General features: G+C 41.2%; 1 protein-coding gene across 1 annotated transcript in view; it reads right to left on the bottom strand.

Moving 5' to 3' along the window:
• The window catches only part of runx3 (RUNX family transcription factor 3), a 207780-nt gene that overhangs the window by 84383 nt on the left and 105119 nt on the right, over window positions 1–18278 (bottom strand). The window contains exons 3-4 of the mRNA XM_072246993.1: window positions 1941–2194; window positions 195–351 (exon numbers count right to left, since the gene is read on the bottom strand). Coding sequence (XP_072103094.1) covers window positions 195–351; window positions 1941–2194 — 411 coding nt within the window. The remainder of the gene's footprint in view (window positions 1–194; window positions 352–1940; window positions 2195–18278) is intronic.

The following is an 18278-nucleotide window of genomic DNA, read 5'->3' as shown; positions in this document are numbered from 1 at the left end:
AAATAACGCTATACGACTTTAAATATTCTAATCTGGGGAAGAAAATACGCAGAATAGCCATCTACTGCTGTGGAAACAAAAACAACTGAAAATAATTCCCTGTTGCGGTGATCTAGTGTTGAGGAAAAAGAGGTTACTTTAACCCCGAACCCCCAGAAACCGCAAAAAGCATTTGGTGTTACTGGTGTAAATACCTCGTCCGCTTCTTCCCACAAATCTGAGGTCGTTAAATCGGGCAACCGTGTTCTTCATCACAGCCGAAGCGTTCCGGAGTTCCGCTGAATAATTTTCGTCATTCCCGGCCATGACGGTAACCAGGGTCCCATCCGGAACATCTCCAAGAGCCACGACCTGCAAGACCGAATCACCGGGGTGAGGCACTTCGAAAAGAAGGAAGCCAACACTCAGAACACCCTAACAGCTCGGAAACTCTGCCCACTCAACTAAACTCTGACATTCATGCAGATACAATGAAATATAATTAACGCCAATTACAAACTAGCGCAGACAATTTAATTCTAACGGCATATGCGGCAAATTGCACGTTGATATGCCAGGTACGCTGACGAATCTATGCACTTTTCTATATGTGCAATTAAATTAGGATTAAGCACAATTATGTGATTTTAGATGTTTGAATAAGAATTTCAGATTCAATTAAATCAACGGATTCATCCTGCATCCACTTGAGCACTATTGATGGTTTGAATGTATTACTTTGCATTGTATATAGTTTTGAATTTTATGGAAACGCTAACACCATTATTTTGCGACATTGGGCGAAGGACTCAGATTAGTTTTTCAAAAAGCATTGCTATTATATTAAACGACCTCTCCTTAGAATCGTCAATTTGTCTCTTTCTCTTTCAACTGACTGGTTATTGCATGGAAGAGTATTGCTGAAAATCTACCCAAACCCTTTGAACAGAACCTAAATATAAAGGCTAACTTGATTCACCTCAGTGTCTCGAATGCCCCGCGCTAGATACAATTAATTGTTTTATCTTTTCGTTTCTTAAAGATAGCAGATATGCAAAATTCGAAAGTGCTGAATTTACGTGACTTTTTTTTTGTTCTGATTGTGCCGAAGATAAAATGTTTACGGACAAATTTCAACCTTTTTTTTTCTTTCACGCCGTGGTTTGAGTATTGCATTCGCGGTGATATCTTTACACCGCTCAGGGTGACTTTTTTCCGATTATAAGATCTGTTGGGATGTCCAGTTTAGTGTTAGGGCCATTGAATAATAGTGGGATGGTGAAGTATAATAACTTAATCCTTTGCAAGATGTATTTAAATCTTAAAATGTCTAACAAATCCAATACCGAGTCTCATCTGTTGGAATCGGTGATCGTCTTGCCCGTCATGTTAAATGGATTGGGCGCCTTCAGCAATACGGAATGGACCAGAATGAATATGAACCCCACATTTTTCCCCTTTATGCAAGACAGTCAAACTTTGCTTGAAAACCCTCTTCTAAGAACCTCAGGGACGTCATTTTTACATTAAGGAACAATACAAATACAAGGATTGGCGGCGTTCTAATGCCGGTGTACAAATTATATTCACCCCAGACAGACAATGGGCACGTTATATTCCAGTGTTATGCATATGCGGTGTAGACAAATTATATTTTGTTGCGTTGCCAAATTATTAATGCAGTGGAGAAGAAAGTTGTGCAACGTTTACAAAATACATTTTCGTCAGAAAAGCTCAGATTAGTTTGTTTAATTAGCACGGGCTGTGGAACATAAGCAAAATGCTTATTTTGATGTTTATAGCGCCATTGTGAAGTTTTAAGTGACCTCTGTGGATGATATACTCTTTTCAATATTGTATCCTACACACACTTACACCGACCTGCGGCGGTTGTGGTTGTAGTGCGGCAGGAACTTTCCCAATTTGACAGCACACAAAAAAAAAGTTTCAAAGATACTGACCTTAAATGCCACAGGCAGTGTCTTGTTGCACCTCCAGTGGGAAGGCAGCACCGAGCAGAGGAAGTTGGGGCTGTCAGTCCGGACTAATTCGCCTGCGTGATCCTGCAGGACATCGACCACCGTGCGGTTCTCAGGCCGGATTCGGGACAACCCTGCCGGGTTGGACTGAGTCAGTGACACTGGTTCGCTCATCTTCCCCGAGCTGGACGTCAGCGTTGTGGAGGGAGGAGTGAAGCGCCTGCTAGTGCTGGGATCTACGGGAATACGCATCACAACACTCGGGTTAGAGGATAGCAACAAGGAGGTTTCAGACAACGGCGGTCAACCGCTTCAAACGGTGGCTGCGGCTATGTAACCCTGAAGCTGTGTCTTAATTTGGAGGAAGTCTTTTCTCTGAAACTTAAAAAAAAAATTCAACTCCTACGAACAACCTTGTATTTGAGTCGGTCAGACACAGAAGTAATCAGATCGCCTATCGAAATGTCCCTTCAGTTCGAATACGCTGAATTTGCCTCCTTCCTTTTTATTAATACACTGAATAGTCCATTTCTCCAGCTCATAGATCACTCGGAAGTATATGGATATCCGCACTCGGTGCCAGGACTTTCTGCAGCCGATCTCAGTTTGTGGGCTTTTCACGCCAAGAGTTCTTCAACTTCAAAGCAGCTCAACACCATCTCTCTTCATGTAACTCGTGGTGATCATATCGTGAAGTCTTCACATCTAAGTCCACGCGCTGAGCCAACCTCAACAGGCGACGATCACTTTCAGTATCACTGCAGGCTCCGTCAAAGTCTATCGTTAGACAGATCTGGGCACCTCCAAACGCGCGCTAAAAAAAAGCTGGCGGTGCCGCGTTTCAAAATAAAATACCGAAACGAAAGTTTTTTCTCTCTCTCTATTTCTCTCAAAGGCTGCAGTCTGCTAGAGGAACATCCGCGTTGATTGCTCAAATCCTTGGGTCTCTTTCAGAAAGTTTGCTTGCTTGCTGATTAAAGCAAGGAAGTGCGCTGAGCTGCCAATATACGGTCTCCGTCACCTAACCTAAGAGGCGCTGCCACTGAGTGACAACGCTTCCAGCCACTCGCGTCCTGCAGTTTTGTTCTCGAAACTCTGGCTGCCAATGAGAGCGGGTCTCGCCCTGCAGAAGGCTGATCGGCCTTTAAGCCCGACCCCATTCAGAACCTTAACGCATTTTTGCATTTTATTAATATGTTTACATAGCTGACAAAGCTTAATAAAAATACAAAGAGTACTTTACTGGGGTATATATCGATAAGCTGTTTACTTTGGGATATTTTATATTTTTCCTAATATTAATAAGACCACTACAATTTGGGGGAAACAATAAATAGAGGGATTGGTGGGGGGGGGGATAATCCTATAGGCTATATGGGTAGAATTATCTATATGTCTATTTCGGTGACCATAGGCACCTGAATACATTGAAAGCTTGCATATAGTTTTATATATTCGTATAAGTAGCAGGTCACCTTTGAATATGATCATACCTTCTTTACATAAATGATTGTGGCAATGGTTCGACGTGCCACTCAGCTGTAAGTAAATTAATGATAAATATTATAAATATGAATATGAAAATAAATGCATTTTAATGCAGGGTATTGTATTTTTAGTATGATTGAAATGATTGTGGGTGTACCTTTAATAGTTCACTAGCCGCCCACTCCATCAGTGAAGGGGATCATTAAAGTGTCGTCATTGCAACCAGGCGACGATAAATTTAAAAAAAAACTATATGGATTTAATGCTTGGTTGGGGGGGGGGAAGAGTATAGAAGTTAGATAATTATTAGCATCCTCTCAGGAATGAGGTGAGAGGAATTATTTATCGTCCGTTCAAGGAGCAAGCATTCATCACGGTCCATGGCGCCTTGAACTAACAGGCACACAATATTCGACTCTTTTGTGATTTCTTCAGTTTTATACAAACTCACTGTGCGCGTGATTACTAATTAAATATGATTCATTCATCTCAATATAGTTTGAAACCACGTAAGATAGAATTTCGCATCTTGCTTCAGTAGAAAGGCTGCAATCAGATATCCCTCCCCTTCAAACAAAAGAATTGCTTTAATTTGGTATCAGTTGGTCGGCATGGCGATTCTTCTTACAAAAATCGCAACGCATTGCTTGCTCCAAATCGCCTGATCAACTTCCATAAAGAATATATATCATTCCTATACTCAAGATAGACGCTCAGAAGAACAAAACTCTCATCATAAATTCAACCCCAAAAAAAGCAACCGGCTTGTTTTTAGTCAACTCTTCCACGCCCCAGTTACACAATATTAAAAAAGTCCGGGTATTGAAATATTCCATCAAAATTGCAGAAATCTTCATATAGAAACTCTAAACAAATAGCAGCTGTATAAATGTTAAAACTAATCTTCATAAAAACAAATTACCGTCTTCCTATTTTCACTGGACGGGGAAGGTGAGTTTATCAGATCAAAATCAGCCCTGAAATGCAACACGTTTTATTATGCCCAATTAAAAGTAATGTTTTGTTTTGCGGTGAATATCCACTGTGATTTCTTTCTGTAAATTCCGCTCAGTCCGTCCTGACCATTTTAACCGATACTGGGTTTACAAAATGTATAGTTCCTGGTTTCAAATGACAGGTAGGGATAGAGAATGGTGACAGATTGTTTGTTAAGTGCGGTGTAAGACCTGTCAATAACCTCCACCATAAAATACCCACAAGAATTTGCCATAACCCGCGTGGTGACAGTGTTTGTTCTCTCTCTCTCCTTCTCAGCTGTATGGGGCACTGCTGCGATACCTGCAGAGTGGCGCTGAATTCAGAAGCTACTGGTCACTTACATACACTGTCCAATTTTGATAATGTTTTCACCTGAAAATTACTGTATTGCGTTAACTTCACGGCGGTTTTTGTTTTAATGGCACATTTCCAAAGATGACAATATATGAAATAACAGACCCCTCGTGTGCCCCGTTTCCTCCAGTGATATTCTGCACACTACCAAATCCGCTCCTTGCTTTTATCCCCCTGTCGCAAGGCAAGGTTCTCTCTCTCTCTCTCTCTCTTATTTCTCTGCCAGGGCACTCTACACTGGTTTTCTAAGAGTAACAGAAGACTCCATATTTCACCTAAAAAAATACATCGATGTTATTATTTAAACTGTTTCTTTTTGGAGAATTCTAATGCAAGACCGCCAACGAAATGTCAAAGAGGACGTTTTATTGATAATATAAACTAGGTTGAGGCGGTGGGACACGAGTTCCTTCATGACTTAGTGCTTCGGTGCATGGTATACCAAGTTGGGTTTTCGTGGGACCACTACTTAGCCACAACACGCCTCGTGTTTTTCAGTATAAGTGTATTTAACGAAAGCAAGTTTCCCTGCTAGAAATCACACACACCGATAGATGTCATTATTTCAGTGTTGTGAAACTAACACCTCAAATCAGCCTCCTGCAACTTCCTCTAAAGATCCCTGAAAATCCGATTTCCCGCCCATTTTTGTTTTTGATTCTGAAGTGGTCGAATTAGAGGTGGATTTATGATCACTCCGCAACGTATCAGATAATGTAGCTTGTTTACAAATATCTTCCCGTCTAGGAATGCGATTTGGATTTCCAATTTATTTAAAATTGATTTAAAAAGTATTTAGATTTCAAATTAAAAACAATAAAAAAACGCCTCACTGGATTGATCCGCGCCGTTCTACCCTTTTGATAAACACCCATACGCTCTTTCCCCCTTTCTCTTTTCTAAACAATTCACACATATCACACTATGTGGAAAAAAAAATTATCCCCCTATATTGTACGTGTTTGTATTGTATGTATGTGTTTTAGGCTGGACAATTAATTCTTCACAAAATCAAGAAGCTTTGAATTAATTCGCCACAGTCAAGAGATAAATCTGAACTCTTTCCGACTTTCTCCAGTGCTTGGGACGGACCTGCAATTTATATCACAGTTCCTTCCAGCATGGAGTCATTTTACCGAAGCCGGTGCCGATTCAAAACAGATCGCACCAACAATAACAGCAACAAAACTCTTTTGGATTTTATACTTTTTAATTTAGAAATTAGATTTCAACATATTTTACCGTTTTAATTAGGTAACACCTCTTTGAAAATGTTGCAAATTTACAAAAAAGTGTCAGTCCCAAAAGGAGATCTCAGTGCAGTCGGTAATTATATTTTAAGCAAATTTGCACTTGAAATATTCTATGAGAAGTTGCTTTCGACAGAATGACAGCCAGCATGAGAACGACGCGGCCGTGTGCAAGAGCGCATTTCCTAAATGAGACAAGGATCCTTTGGTGTTCAATCGTTCGCGTCCAATGACACAATGCGGGCGCTAGTTGGCGCCTTCGTTGTATAGATTGATACCCTGTCGAACTGAGGAGCTGAGCCTACAAGTAGACGCATCTCCGACCGCTCAGAGAGTGAAATTAGTGCGTTTGTCGTTATTCAGTGTAAAACACTTTTAAACGGCCGTTTTAGCACCTACTGTTTCGAGTTAATGTAGCCGAAAAATGTACGTGTAGGTGAGATTCACACATGTAGTTGCAGTTCAGTTTTTTAAAACTTCTGTGCGTGAAATACAAATCGACACTATAAATCTCATATGCTACGTAAGCGACATATGCAGATTTCACCAGCAGTGCGAAAACATCGAAACAATATCTGTGAAGGGTCTCGGCCCGAAACGACGACTGTTTACTCTTTTCCATAGATGCTGCCGGGCCTGCAGAGTTCCTCCAGCATTTTGTGTGTGTTGCTTTGGATTTCCAGCATCTGCAGATTTTCTCGTGTTTGTGAATTCACTGGGCCAATGAATACAAATCGCTCACGCATCAACACTATTCATTTATAAACTTCATTCGTGGAAATTGATTGGTGGTCAAATTTCTTCGCGTGAGTGGTAAGGAAATGCTCTTAACTGTACGGAATAGTGCAGTTACGTGTACTTCGTCATCATCCACTTGATGGTTTCTCGTCTTAAATGCAGCACAATAGATGTAGTCAAGGCCAAACAAAATTTATCAAAATACATATATGTCACCATACACAACCCTGAGGTTCATTTTCTCGTGGGCATACTTAATACATCTATAGATTAATAACCAATGAATAATCAATGAAAGACCGTCTAACTAGGGCGTTCAGCTAGAGCGGAGGAGACAACAAACTGCAAATACAAAAAGAAGAAATACTAATAACAAATAAATAAACAATAAATATCGAAGTCATGCGATGAAGAGCCCTAAAAGTGAGTCCATTGGTTATGGAAAAATTTCAATGATGGGGCAAGTGAAGTTGAGTGAAGTTATTCAAGAACCTAATGGTTGAGAGGTAATTAATGTCCCCGAACCTGGTTGCGTGAGTCCTGAGGCTCCTGTTCCTTCTTCTTGAATGTATTCGTTTAGATGAAAGGGTTGTCATGCAAAAATTCACTGGAACCCAACACAGTTCCTAAGGGTTAGTGTACATGGTTTGTTGGTGATCTGCATTGACATAATAGGACCAATACCCTGCTGCTGTGCGGCGTGGCTCTCTAAATGACAGCAGAGATTTAGCAAAGCCGCCGAAGCAATCTCCGCGCCCGGGCGGCAAATCCCATATCCCACCATCCAATCCCACGTTGAATGGATACTGGGATATAGGATTGTTTTCCCACTTAAAGTCCCTATTCCCCGCAGAGACCAGGGAAGAACTAAGCAGTACTTTGGCGGGAGCTTGCGAGCTTTAGAAAGCAGTCTTAGTGTAGACTCATTCTCCGTGTACCGACTGTCGTCGAACATCATCAGGACAGCACCTGAATTAGATTAATTAGTCTGTATAGCATAGAAAGAAAAACTGTAAAGCTTGCAAATGAAATCCATCAACTCTCCCCAGAGAAATTAAACCGATACAGGACCAGTGATAGTGTTTAAGGAACGTGTTCCGTGTTTAGTACCTTAACTAAAGTAGGCTCTTCGAAACTCTAGACCAGTCCCGTTTAGCAGATAAAAACAAAATGAGTGATGGTGTGTATTGAAACGCTCAACAAGAGCTCCATGCTTATCATTTTCTGATTATATATCTCTTCTAAGTGCCCATTCAAGAAGAGTATAGGAAGTTTCTAATAAAGTGGCCAATGAGTGTATCTTCCAGTGTAACAAGTGGGCACTGAGTGTATGTTCATGGTCTTCTGCTGCTGTAGCCTATCCACTTCAATGTTTCATGTGCTGTGCGTTCAGGGATGCTGTTCGGCAAACCACTGTTGTGAGGTATGGTTACTGTCATTCTTCCTTTCACCTTGAATCAGTCTGGCCATTCTCCTCCGATCTCCCTCATTAACAAAGTGTTTTCACACACAGAACTGCCTCGTATTGAATGTTTTTTTTGGTTTGCTTTTTACACCATTCTCTGTAAACTTTAGAGATTGTTGTGCATGAAAATCCCAGGAGATCAGCAGTTCCTGAGATTCTCAAACCACCCTGTCTGACGCCAACCATTATTCCACCGTCAAAATCACTTAGATCACATTTCTTCCCCATTCTGGTGTTTGATCTGAACAACCACCGAACCTCTTGACCATGTCTGCATGCTTTGTGCATCGAGTTGCTGTCACGTAATTGGCTGATTAGATACTTGCATTGACGAGCAGGTGTACAGCTGTACTTAATAAAGTGGCCACAAAGTGTATAATGTTTGAGAACAATGGGAAGAGTACCATTTACGTTTGTATAAAAGATAAGTTTCATGAGAAGTGAGTTGTTTAATTGATCCAAATCTTTACGTCCCTGTGGTGTTGCCCGTTTTCATTCCAACAATTAAATATGCATCACCCAATAAAAAAGTGTCTCACATGAACTTATCAACAAAATGTTTGCCTTGATTTATTAAAGATATTAGAGCAAATAACTAACAGCTTTATTAGAGCTAAAGTCTAAGACAGAAATGCTGGGATACTTAGGGAGAACCTTTCAGAAAGGGTTGCAACAGTGGTAGATAAGGCTGCTAATAACAGTTCAAAGGAAGCAGCCAAGTCATTGGCATAGACTTATGGGCCGAGTGGCCTCCTTCTATGTCATAAATATCAAATCAGTTGACAACTGATAAAATATGATTTTGTAATTGGGTAACTGTAAAGATATCAGAATATTCATAATTATAAACAGGTTTATTATCAGTGACACATTATGAAATTTTTTTGCAGTAGTACAGCACAATGCATAAAAGATACTATAAATTATATATATACACACACACAAGCAGTGCAAAAGGGAAGCAAAAAATAGTGAGGCAGTTCAATGGTTCACTATCCGTTCAGAAATCTGATGGTGGTGGAGAAGAAGCTGAGAGTGTGACTTCAGACTTCTGCACCTCCTCTCTGATGGTCGTAATGAGAAGAAGAAATGTCCTGGGTGGTGGGTGGGGGGCGTCCTGAATTAATATTGAGGGGTGACATGGAGGGATTGGCTCAGAGAGCTTTGAAAGCCAAAATGAAACTTTCAGAATTTAAGTATTATTAGATCTGGAGCAAGTGTAGGTCAGTAATTGTAAAGGTGATGAGTGATTAAGACATGGTGTTGTAGCACATGCACGGAAGCATTATGAATGAACCAAGAAAGGCAAAGAGGAAAGTATTTCGATAGCAGAGTGTCAGGACGCTGGAGCAGGGATCCAGTTGCAGACCCAGTACTGTTCACACACTGATATTAATTGAGTAACAAATCCCGAAGTGCGAACAAAGTCGGCGTGAAAGTTCAGGCAGAGATCAAAACATCTAGAGAAATCCAAGGGAAACAGGCGGCGTCAGTATTCAGACAGACAGAGTACAGATACAAATGTTGGAAAGGCTCAGGAAAATTCACTGGCACAATCTGGCAACAAACAGGTGAAAACACAGGACTGAAATACACTGAGCAATAAACAGAGAGGCCGTTGATAGGTGGAGCACAATGAGATATAGGTGGCAGCAGTACAGGCAATAATGAGAAACAGATGAGAGACCGAGTCCTCAGTAATACAGGGGCCAGAGCAGAGCAGGAGCGGGGACAGGAGCACATGACAATAAAAAACTACAGACTGACAGCTAGGGGGAAACAGACAAAAAGGCAGAGTTCAACTGGAGGTACTGACACAGAGGCAGAAATAGACAAAGATGTGGACGTGTAAAGGAACATGATCTTGATAATGAAGAGGATGTGAGGTTAGAAGGTTATCTTCTGAACAAATGGACACCAAAATTGTGAACTATATGATCCAGCTGCAGACGATAGTTGTGGCAAATAATGCAGTTGGTGGTTAGGGAACTGAATCTGTAATGGGCCAGAGATGATGACTTCTGACTTCCCAATATTTAATTGAATGAACTTTCTGCTCATCTGATGCTGGATGTCAGAGAAACAGTATTGAACAACAAATTTGCACCTCAGAGTAGAACTTCAGTTCCATGCTTTCAGTTTTGATCTATTGCTGCATCCAAAGGCGGTTCTCAGTCTCCAAAGAGTAGCAATTGACGTTCTTCAAATCATCACACTCCTGACAGCCTTGTTTAAATTGACGAAGTTTCATACGAATGCCAACTGGGGTGCTCGTGCAGATAACAGGGAATAAAGGAAAGTGATTGAAACTGAAATATGTATTTGCTCTGCTACTGTGCTAAGGTCAGGGTACATGGATTGGGCCAAGTAGTAAAACAGAGAGCAAGGTTGGGCTGGAAAAAATGGTGCCATGGGTTCAATGTGTCTACAATATTGTGCATAATTTTAACTTAGGTTATTAAAAAGTTTTCAAATTGTACCAATTAGTCTTAAAGCCAAGGAAGACAAAGAAATATTCTTGTAGAATTGATATGTTTTAAGGAGAAGTGTGCAGTGGTATGTTTTGGAGATAGTAATATGAAAAACAAGAGACAAAAGGAAATAGAGGGGCAATAGGAGGAGTCCACATCCACAACTGATCACAAGTTAAAAATTAAGTTAACAGGGCCGTAAGTAATACAAACAAAGCTTTGTGGAATTGGGAAGCATGAAATTTATGGGCAAGCTTTCATAAAATCTTGGTTAGTTGGCACAGAATGTTGTGCAGTTTTGCCCTCCTAAGAAGTTCTGGAACATTGGAAAGAGTACAAAAAAAAGCTCTATCAGGATTTGAGAGGTTAGAATAGTGTCACATAGAACATAGGAATCTACAGCACATTACAGGTCCTTCAGCCCACAATGTTGTGCTGACCATGTAACCTACTCCAGAAACTGCCTAGAATTTCCCTACTGCATAGCCCACTATTTTTCTAAGCTCAATGTACCTATCTAAAAGTCTCTTAAAAAGCCCTATTGTATCCGCCTCTACCACCGTCACTGGCAGTGCATTCCACGCATCCACCACTCTCTGTGTGAAAAACAAACCCTTCTCATCCCCTCTGTGCATACTTCCAGGATCCTTAACACTATGCCCCCTCACTTAAACAATTTTAGCCCTGGGAAAAAGCTTCCGGCTATCATCAGCTTTCACACCTCTATCAGGTCACCTCTCATTCTCCGTCACTCCAGGGAGAAAAGGCCAGGTTCACTCAACCTATTCTCATAAGGTACACACTCCAAACCAGGCAACATCCTTGTAAATCTCCTTTGCACACTTTCTATGGTATCCACATCCTTCCTATAATGAGGTGACCAGAAATGAACACAGTACTCCAAGTGGGGAAATTCCTGGTCGCAAAGTCATACATCACAAAAGCAGGACTTTCAGCCCATCTGATCTGTGCTGGCCATCAGCCACCCTTGCCCTAATCCTATACCTATCCCATTTTATTTTCATTGCACTACCATTGGATTCCCCCAGATTCTACCACTCATGTACACACTAGAGGCATTTTTGCAGTGGCCAGTCCACATTCAGGGCTATGCAAGGAAACTGGTACCAGAAGAATTCCACGGGGTCACAGGCAAAAAGAAGCCAACGGGTTGTCTTACTGAGGTTTGTAAAATTACAAAGAGAGAAAATGTTTTCACAAGTGGTGAATTCTAAATCCAGGGCCATAGGTCTGTGATGGTCATTTATAAGTCTAATAAAATATTAATTTGAATATTCCTTACTCACAATGCGATTAGAATGTGGAGCTGTCCACCTCATGAAGTAATTAATGTGGACGGATTCAATTAAAGGCTATCTTGATAAGTGAGGGAAGGGGAAAGACAAAAAGATAATGAAATAGGGTAGGACAAAGCTTGTGAGAAACATAAGCAATAATAAGACTGCCAAGTCTGAGCGGGTAGCCTGTTCTTATATTGATCATTATTCATAAGGAGCATAACTGCAGTAAATTAACACTAGGTTTAAAGCATGGCAGAGGAATAGTTGTACAAATTAGTACACAGTCGGTAGCGTGTGAAGGAATATGTTAAGTATTTCAAGCAAGAGAAAATCGGCAGATGCTGGAAATCAGGACAGCACACACAAAATGCTGGAGGAACTCAACAGGTCAGGCAGCATCTATTGAAATGAGTAAACAGGCGATGTTTCAGGCCGAGACCCTTGATCAGGAGTCCTCCAGCATTTTGTGTGCATTACCTATGTTAAGTATTGGACATTCAGCATTGGGATCATAGTATTTCCCCAAATATCATAGTCCACAACATGATCAAAAATTGAAATTAAAACATACTATACAGCTGATTCACAGGGGAGAAAAATATCCTGAATTTTACAAACGCAAGTTACATTATAGTCTAAAGGGGAGCTTTCAACAGTGCAGATTCCACAGTAGAACAACAGGGGTCCTTCACTCCCTCAATATATTCTCTAATATGATCCACTACAATAAAGATTTATGAGGTAAACGTCCAGCTTACTTATGCAAAACACAGCAAATACCTTTTCTTTATCACATACCTCATAGGATAATGTAGCAAATTTCGGAATTCCTCTCTGTCATACAAATAGCAATTTAATCATTGCAAGCTTGATGTCAGCCCATGGTAGGGCTGGCCTATATATATTTCTTAACAGATCTTAGATTCCCAAATTCCCTTTAATTTGGATTTTAATTCTCTGAGATAATCCCTTTATTACCTGAGTAAACATTTTTTTCTTCTTCTTTAATCAGAGCTAACGTAAGATCAGCTTCCCCTGCTGACTTCTGACATGGGCCCAGTGGTGTGGTGTAAGCAGTCAGGTACTTGCCTTCTAATGTTTATTCTGGTGGTGTGGCTCTTAGCAGGGTCTGAGATATAGAAAGAAGGATACTTCCAGGGTGCTGGGCATCATAAATGTAAGAGCCAGTTGAGCAAATCCTGTTTCAAATTACAGCATTGGTATGTTCTGAGCTGAACTATGATGCATAGTGTATTACTTTGGCCTGGAGTTTCCTTCACTGAATGCCAAATGAAGTACAAACAATGTACAATTTTAAGGTGCAAGAGACCAAGCGAGCTTCCAGCTAGAAAGTTAAAAGGTGCTCTGTGAGGGAAACTCCTGCTGCTTTCCCACGGCACATTCCAGCCATGATTTCCATCCCTCTTCAGACATTTTCCTTTCACCTGAACAAGCACCTACGCCTCAGTTCTGCAAAAAGACAGCCCGGTATTCGTGACAACAGGACCAAACTAACTTCAATTCCACACTGCAAAGATAACCATGCCACCTGTGTGCATCCTTGTGTGTGAGTATCACATCTCATTTCATTGCCTTGAATTTTTTTTTAACCTACAAACATCTGGACCATTCCTGAGTCGAACAGTCAGAGTTCCATGTCAGAGCTGGTTATACGGCACCCAAGATTTTATTAGCTTGGCTTAACGGTTGCAATGTAGGCATGATATTTTGCTGTGATCTTTAATGAGATATTTTACCTGAACAGTAAAAATGCATTGCATTGCATTTTTCTTCCCACTAAATTATCAATGAAAGCATTGCAAACGGATTTCTTAAAATATATTTGGTTGACTGATGAGTTTTAAACAGGATTTGGGTGAAAAAAAAACAAATTAATTGAAGTTGGAAAGGTTTTGTGTTTGTGAATTAAGTACATTTGAAGTACTGCATGTGTTAGCCTCTGAACATTAGAGACCCAAACAACTCTTTCCTGAACAACTAAGTACTTGTTTGCATATGTGACTGATCGCATATTATTTAATAGATTAATTAAAAACATGAATTGCAGGATAATATTATGGGCAATAAGGTAATGTCTGTTGTAATATCATCAAAATATGTATTAGTTATTAAAGTCGTGCAATTATTAATTTAGGCAGGCAGACTTGATGTTCCGTTGTACCATATTCTTTTAATATCTTATTGAAGGTTCCCACTACTCCCAACCTGACCCTAAACAACAATGCAAATAAAGGTAAATAAAAGTAGCAGAACTGATACTTGCATTAAATCATTCAGCTCAACAAATATCAATGAATACATTTCACCTGTACAAGCGTTACTTGAGTTAATGTGAGGTATCTGCTTTCTGCTTTCCAGATGATAAAAATCTTTACACAATGGGATACAAAGATGGTGTAGAAGTTCTTCATTAGTTGCAGTATATTAGTAGGTGCTCATTGTAGGGCACATCTGAAACTCAGATGCATCAATTGCAACAGAACTGACTCTGGAAACAGTGTACAAAGTGCACTTGTGGCCGAGTTGCTTTCCGAGTGCTGTGACCAAGCGGGAGTTTGTGACACCATCGTGAGGTTTAAATCCGGGAACGGTGTTGCTGGAGCCACTTCTTCGGAAGGACTACTGCTTTTCAAGAAGGAAGCTGATCTCAAGAGGATAACTCCTCTCAAAGGTAATCAGGACCAGGTCTCAAGTCAGTATGTACCAACAGAGTACAGGAAAAAGAATCTGGTTCAGTATTATGACACATGACATGAAATTTGTTTTGAAACAGAAGTACATTGCAATTAGTAGTAATAACAACTATTAATTACAATAATAAATTATATTAAAAATAAAGTAAGTAAGCGGTGCAAAAAGAGAAGAAAATAACTGAGAAAGTGTTGTTGTGTTCATTGTCCATTCAGAAATCTGACTGGGGTGGGAAGAAGCTGATCCTGAAATATTGAGAGTGTGTCTTCAGGCTCCTGTACTTCTACCCTGATGATAGCGATGAGAAGAGAGCATGTCCTGGGTGATGGGGGTCGTTCCTGATGGACACTGCCCTTTTGAGGCTTCGCTCCTTGAAGATGTCCTGGATGCTGGGGAGGCTGGTGCCCACGTTGGAGATGACTGAGTTTACAACTTCCTGCAGCTTTTTCCGATCCTGTGCAGTGGCCCCTCCATACCAGATGGTGAGGCAACCAATTAGAATGGTTTCCATGTTACATCAGTAGAAATTTGTGAGTGTCTTTGGTGTCATACCAATTCTCCTCAAATTCCCAATGAAATATAGGTGCTGACATACCTCCTTGTGTTGCATTAACTTGTTCAGCCTAGGATAGATCCTTAAAGATGTTGACACCCAGAAACTTGAAACTGCTCAACCTTTCCACCGTTAATCCCTCTACGAGGACTGGAGTGTGTTCCCTTGACTTTCCCTTCTTGCAGTCCACAGTCAATTCCTTGGTCTTACTGATGCTGAGTGCAGAGATATTGCTGTGACACCACAGAATCAGCTGATCTACCTCGCTCCTGTACTCCTCCTCCTCACCATCTGAAATGCTGCCAACAGCTATTGTTGGCAAATTTATAGATGGCGTTTGGGCTGTGCCTAGTGGCACAATCACGGTTGTAGAGAGCAGAGCAGTGGGCCAAGTACACATCCTTCAGGTGCACCAATGTTGATTGTGGATGAGAAGGTGGTGGTATTCCCGATCCACATAGACTGTGGCTCCCAGTGAGGAAGTCAAGGATCCAGTTGCAGAGGGAGATACAGAGGCCCAGGTTTTGGAGTTTTTTGATTATAACTGAGGTTATGATTGTATTGAAAAATGAGCTGTAGCCAAGAAACAGCAGAGAGAGGGAGGGAAAACTGGGTTAGATAGATACTTATTATTCAATTAACCTAGTTCTTGAAAGGAAGTTTGGAAAGAAGTTTTCAAGAGACATCAAAATCAGTACAAAGGAAGGTTACTGTAGGGGAAAAATGGTTGTCTGTAATATAGTACTCTACAAAAGTCCTAGACACATATATATAGCTAGGGTGTCAAAGATGTTAGCACAGTACTGTAGTAATTTTATGCAATGGACTGTACTGCTGCTGGATGAAACAAAATTTCAAGACGTATGTGAATGATGATAAACTTAATTCTGATCTGGGTCTCTGAGAGTGGGAAAAGGGCATGGAGAGGGGAATCATGGTTGGGAGAAGGGGAAGGGAGAGGGGAGGGAGTGGGAAACACCAGAGAGACATTCTGCAATGATCAATAAACCAATTGTTTGGAATCAAATGACCTTGCCTGGTGCATCATGGCTTGGTGTGTCTGGAGCTGCACCACAACACTACCCACCCCCCCACCCCCCAGCTACCCCAGCACTCCTTCTCTGGCACTTGTCCCACCTGTCCCACATCCCTCCTGTGGCACTCAGCCCTCGCCATTCCCAACATTCTTTGCTCCTGTCAGGTTTACAAAGGTTTACAAACTTGCTCTCTGAACTGTACTGTGCAAAAGTCTTCAACACCCTAACTATATATACGTGCCTAAGACTTTTGCAGAGTATTGTACGGATGAAGCCAATGAAATGGTGGATATATCAACTGATAATTTAATTTTGTATTAATAAGTGCATAATGCAACAGTCATCCAACATAAACTAATACTGAATTAGGTGGAAATAACTCAGAACAAGTGTAGCTTGAATGTTTGATTGTTGGGTTGAGTTGCTCTGCGATCTTGGCAATCCATTTGCAGACGTTTCGTCACCGTACAAGGAGACATTATCAGTGCACTGTTCATTTGTGGTGTGCTCTCTGAATGCTTGGCCTTTATATATTTATCAATCAGCTGACTGGTCATCATTACAGAAACTCAAACGTCTCATCTATGAGGTAGGTGATACGTAGCACCTATCCCACATTAATCATACATTGGCAACTTCCAACATCACAATTGAGTCTCCGTAACGACGACCAATCAGCTGATTGATAAATATATAAAGACCAATCATTCAGAGGACACACCACAAATGAACTGCACACTGATGATGTTTCTGCGTATGGTGACGAAACGTTTGCAAGTGGATTGCCAAGATTGGAGAACAACTCCACCCAGTTGAATTAGGTACTCAACCGAATTATTGTGGACAAAAAATAGAGAAAAATGAATGATGGAATAGAAGCAGGAAAATGCAATATTAGCCCATATTTGAAGAACTACATCCAATGCTTGTGTATCCTCCCTTGTATCAAGGCAGCCTGGCTTCCACACTCATTCTGTAAGGAATTAGGGTGACTGATGACGCCAGAGAGGGACTTGATCAATGCGCTGCAGCTGGGGCAGTAGGTATTTAACTGGATGGCTTGACAGATAGATTGGGAAGTTCAGGTCATAAGGAAGTCTGCAGATACTGCAAATGCAAAACAGCACACACACAAAATGCTGGAGGAACTCACCAGGTTAGGCAGCATCTATGAAAATGAATACACAGTTGACGTTTCGGGCTGAGACTCCCCTTCAGGATGGAAGTGGAAGTGGGAAGATGCCAGATTGGGGTTTGATAGGATTGTTTGGCAGATAGATTGGGAGGTTGTTTGGAGGCTGTCACTGTTGGGAATATGCTTGAAGATCCTGACAGTCCAGCTTCCAAATTTCAAACTGATTTGGAAGTTGCCAATGTATAATTAATGTGTGATAGACACTGCATATCAGCTACCACAGAGAAGTGGCAGAGTGAGGTTCTAGTTCTGTAGCTGGGGGGAGGGGGTCTGTGACAACTAGACACCATTTTTATTTAGAAATACCGCCTTCCAGTCCAATGAGCTGCACCATCCCACACCCACCTATCTAATCCCAGCCTATTTGCAGGAATATTTACAATGACCCATTAACCTACTAACTGGTACATCTTTGGACTGTGGGGGGACACCAGAGCACCCAGCGGAAATCTACAGGAAGGCATAGAAACTTCTCACAGCCTGGCTCGGAATTGAACTCCAACTCTGGCACCCCGATCTGCAACAGCACTGCTCCAACCGCTGTGCTACCGTGGTTCCGTAGTACGCACAGCAATGCACACACACACATACTCGCGCACAACCCTGCACATGAACACTGGTAGAGGTTCCTGTTAGTGAATTTACACTCATACTTGCGTACAGATGCCCTTGCCAATTGCCACATCCTCAGCTGAACTCCCACCATCCCGTGACCTCCTTTCATTCTTGATCCCCCTCCATTTCCGGATCTCCTCCC

Source organism: Mobula birostris, chromosome 30 (genome assembly GCF_030028105.1).
Source record: "Mobula birostris isolate sMobBir1 chromosome 30, sMobBir1.hap1, whole genome shotgun sequence".
Classification (NCBI taxonomy): domain Eukaryota; kingdom Metazoa; phylum Chordata; class Chondrichthyes; order Myliobatiformes; family Myliobatidae; genus Mobula; species Mobula birostris.
This window is presented reverse-complemented; position numbering and strand designations above follow the sequence as displayed.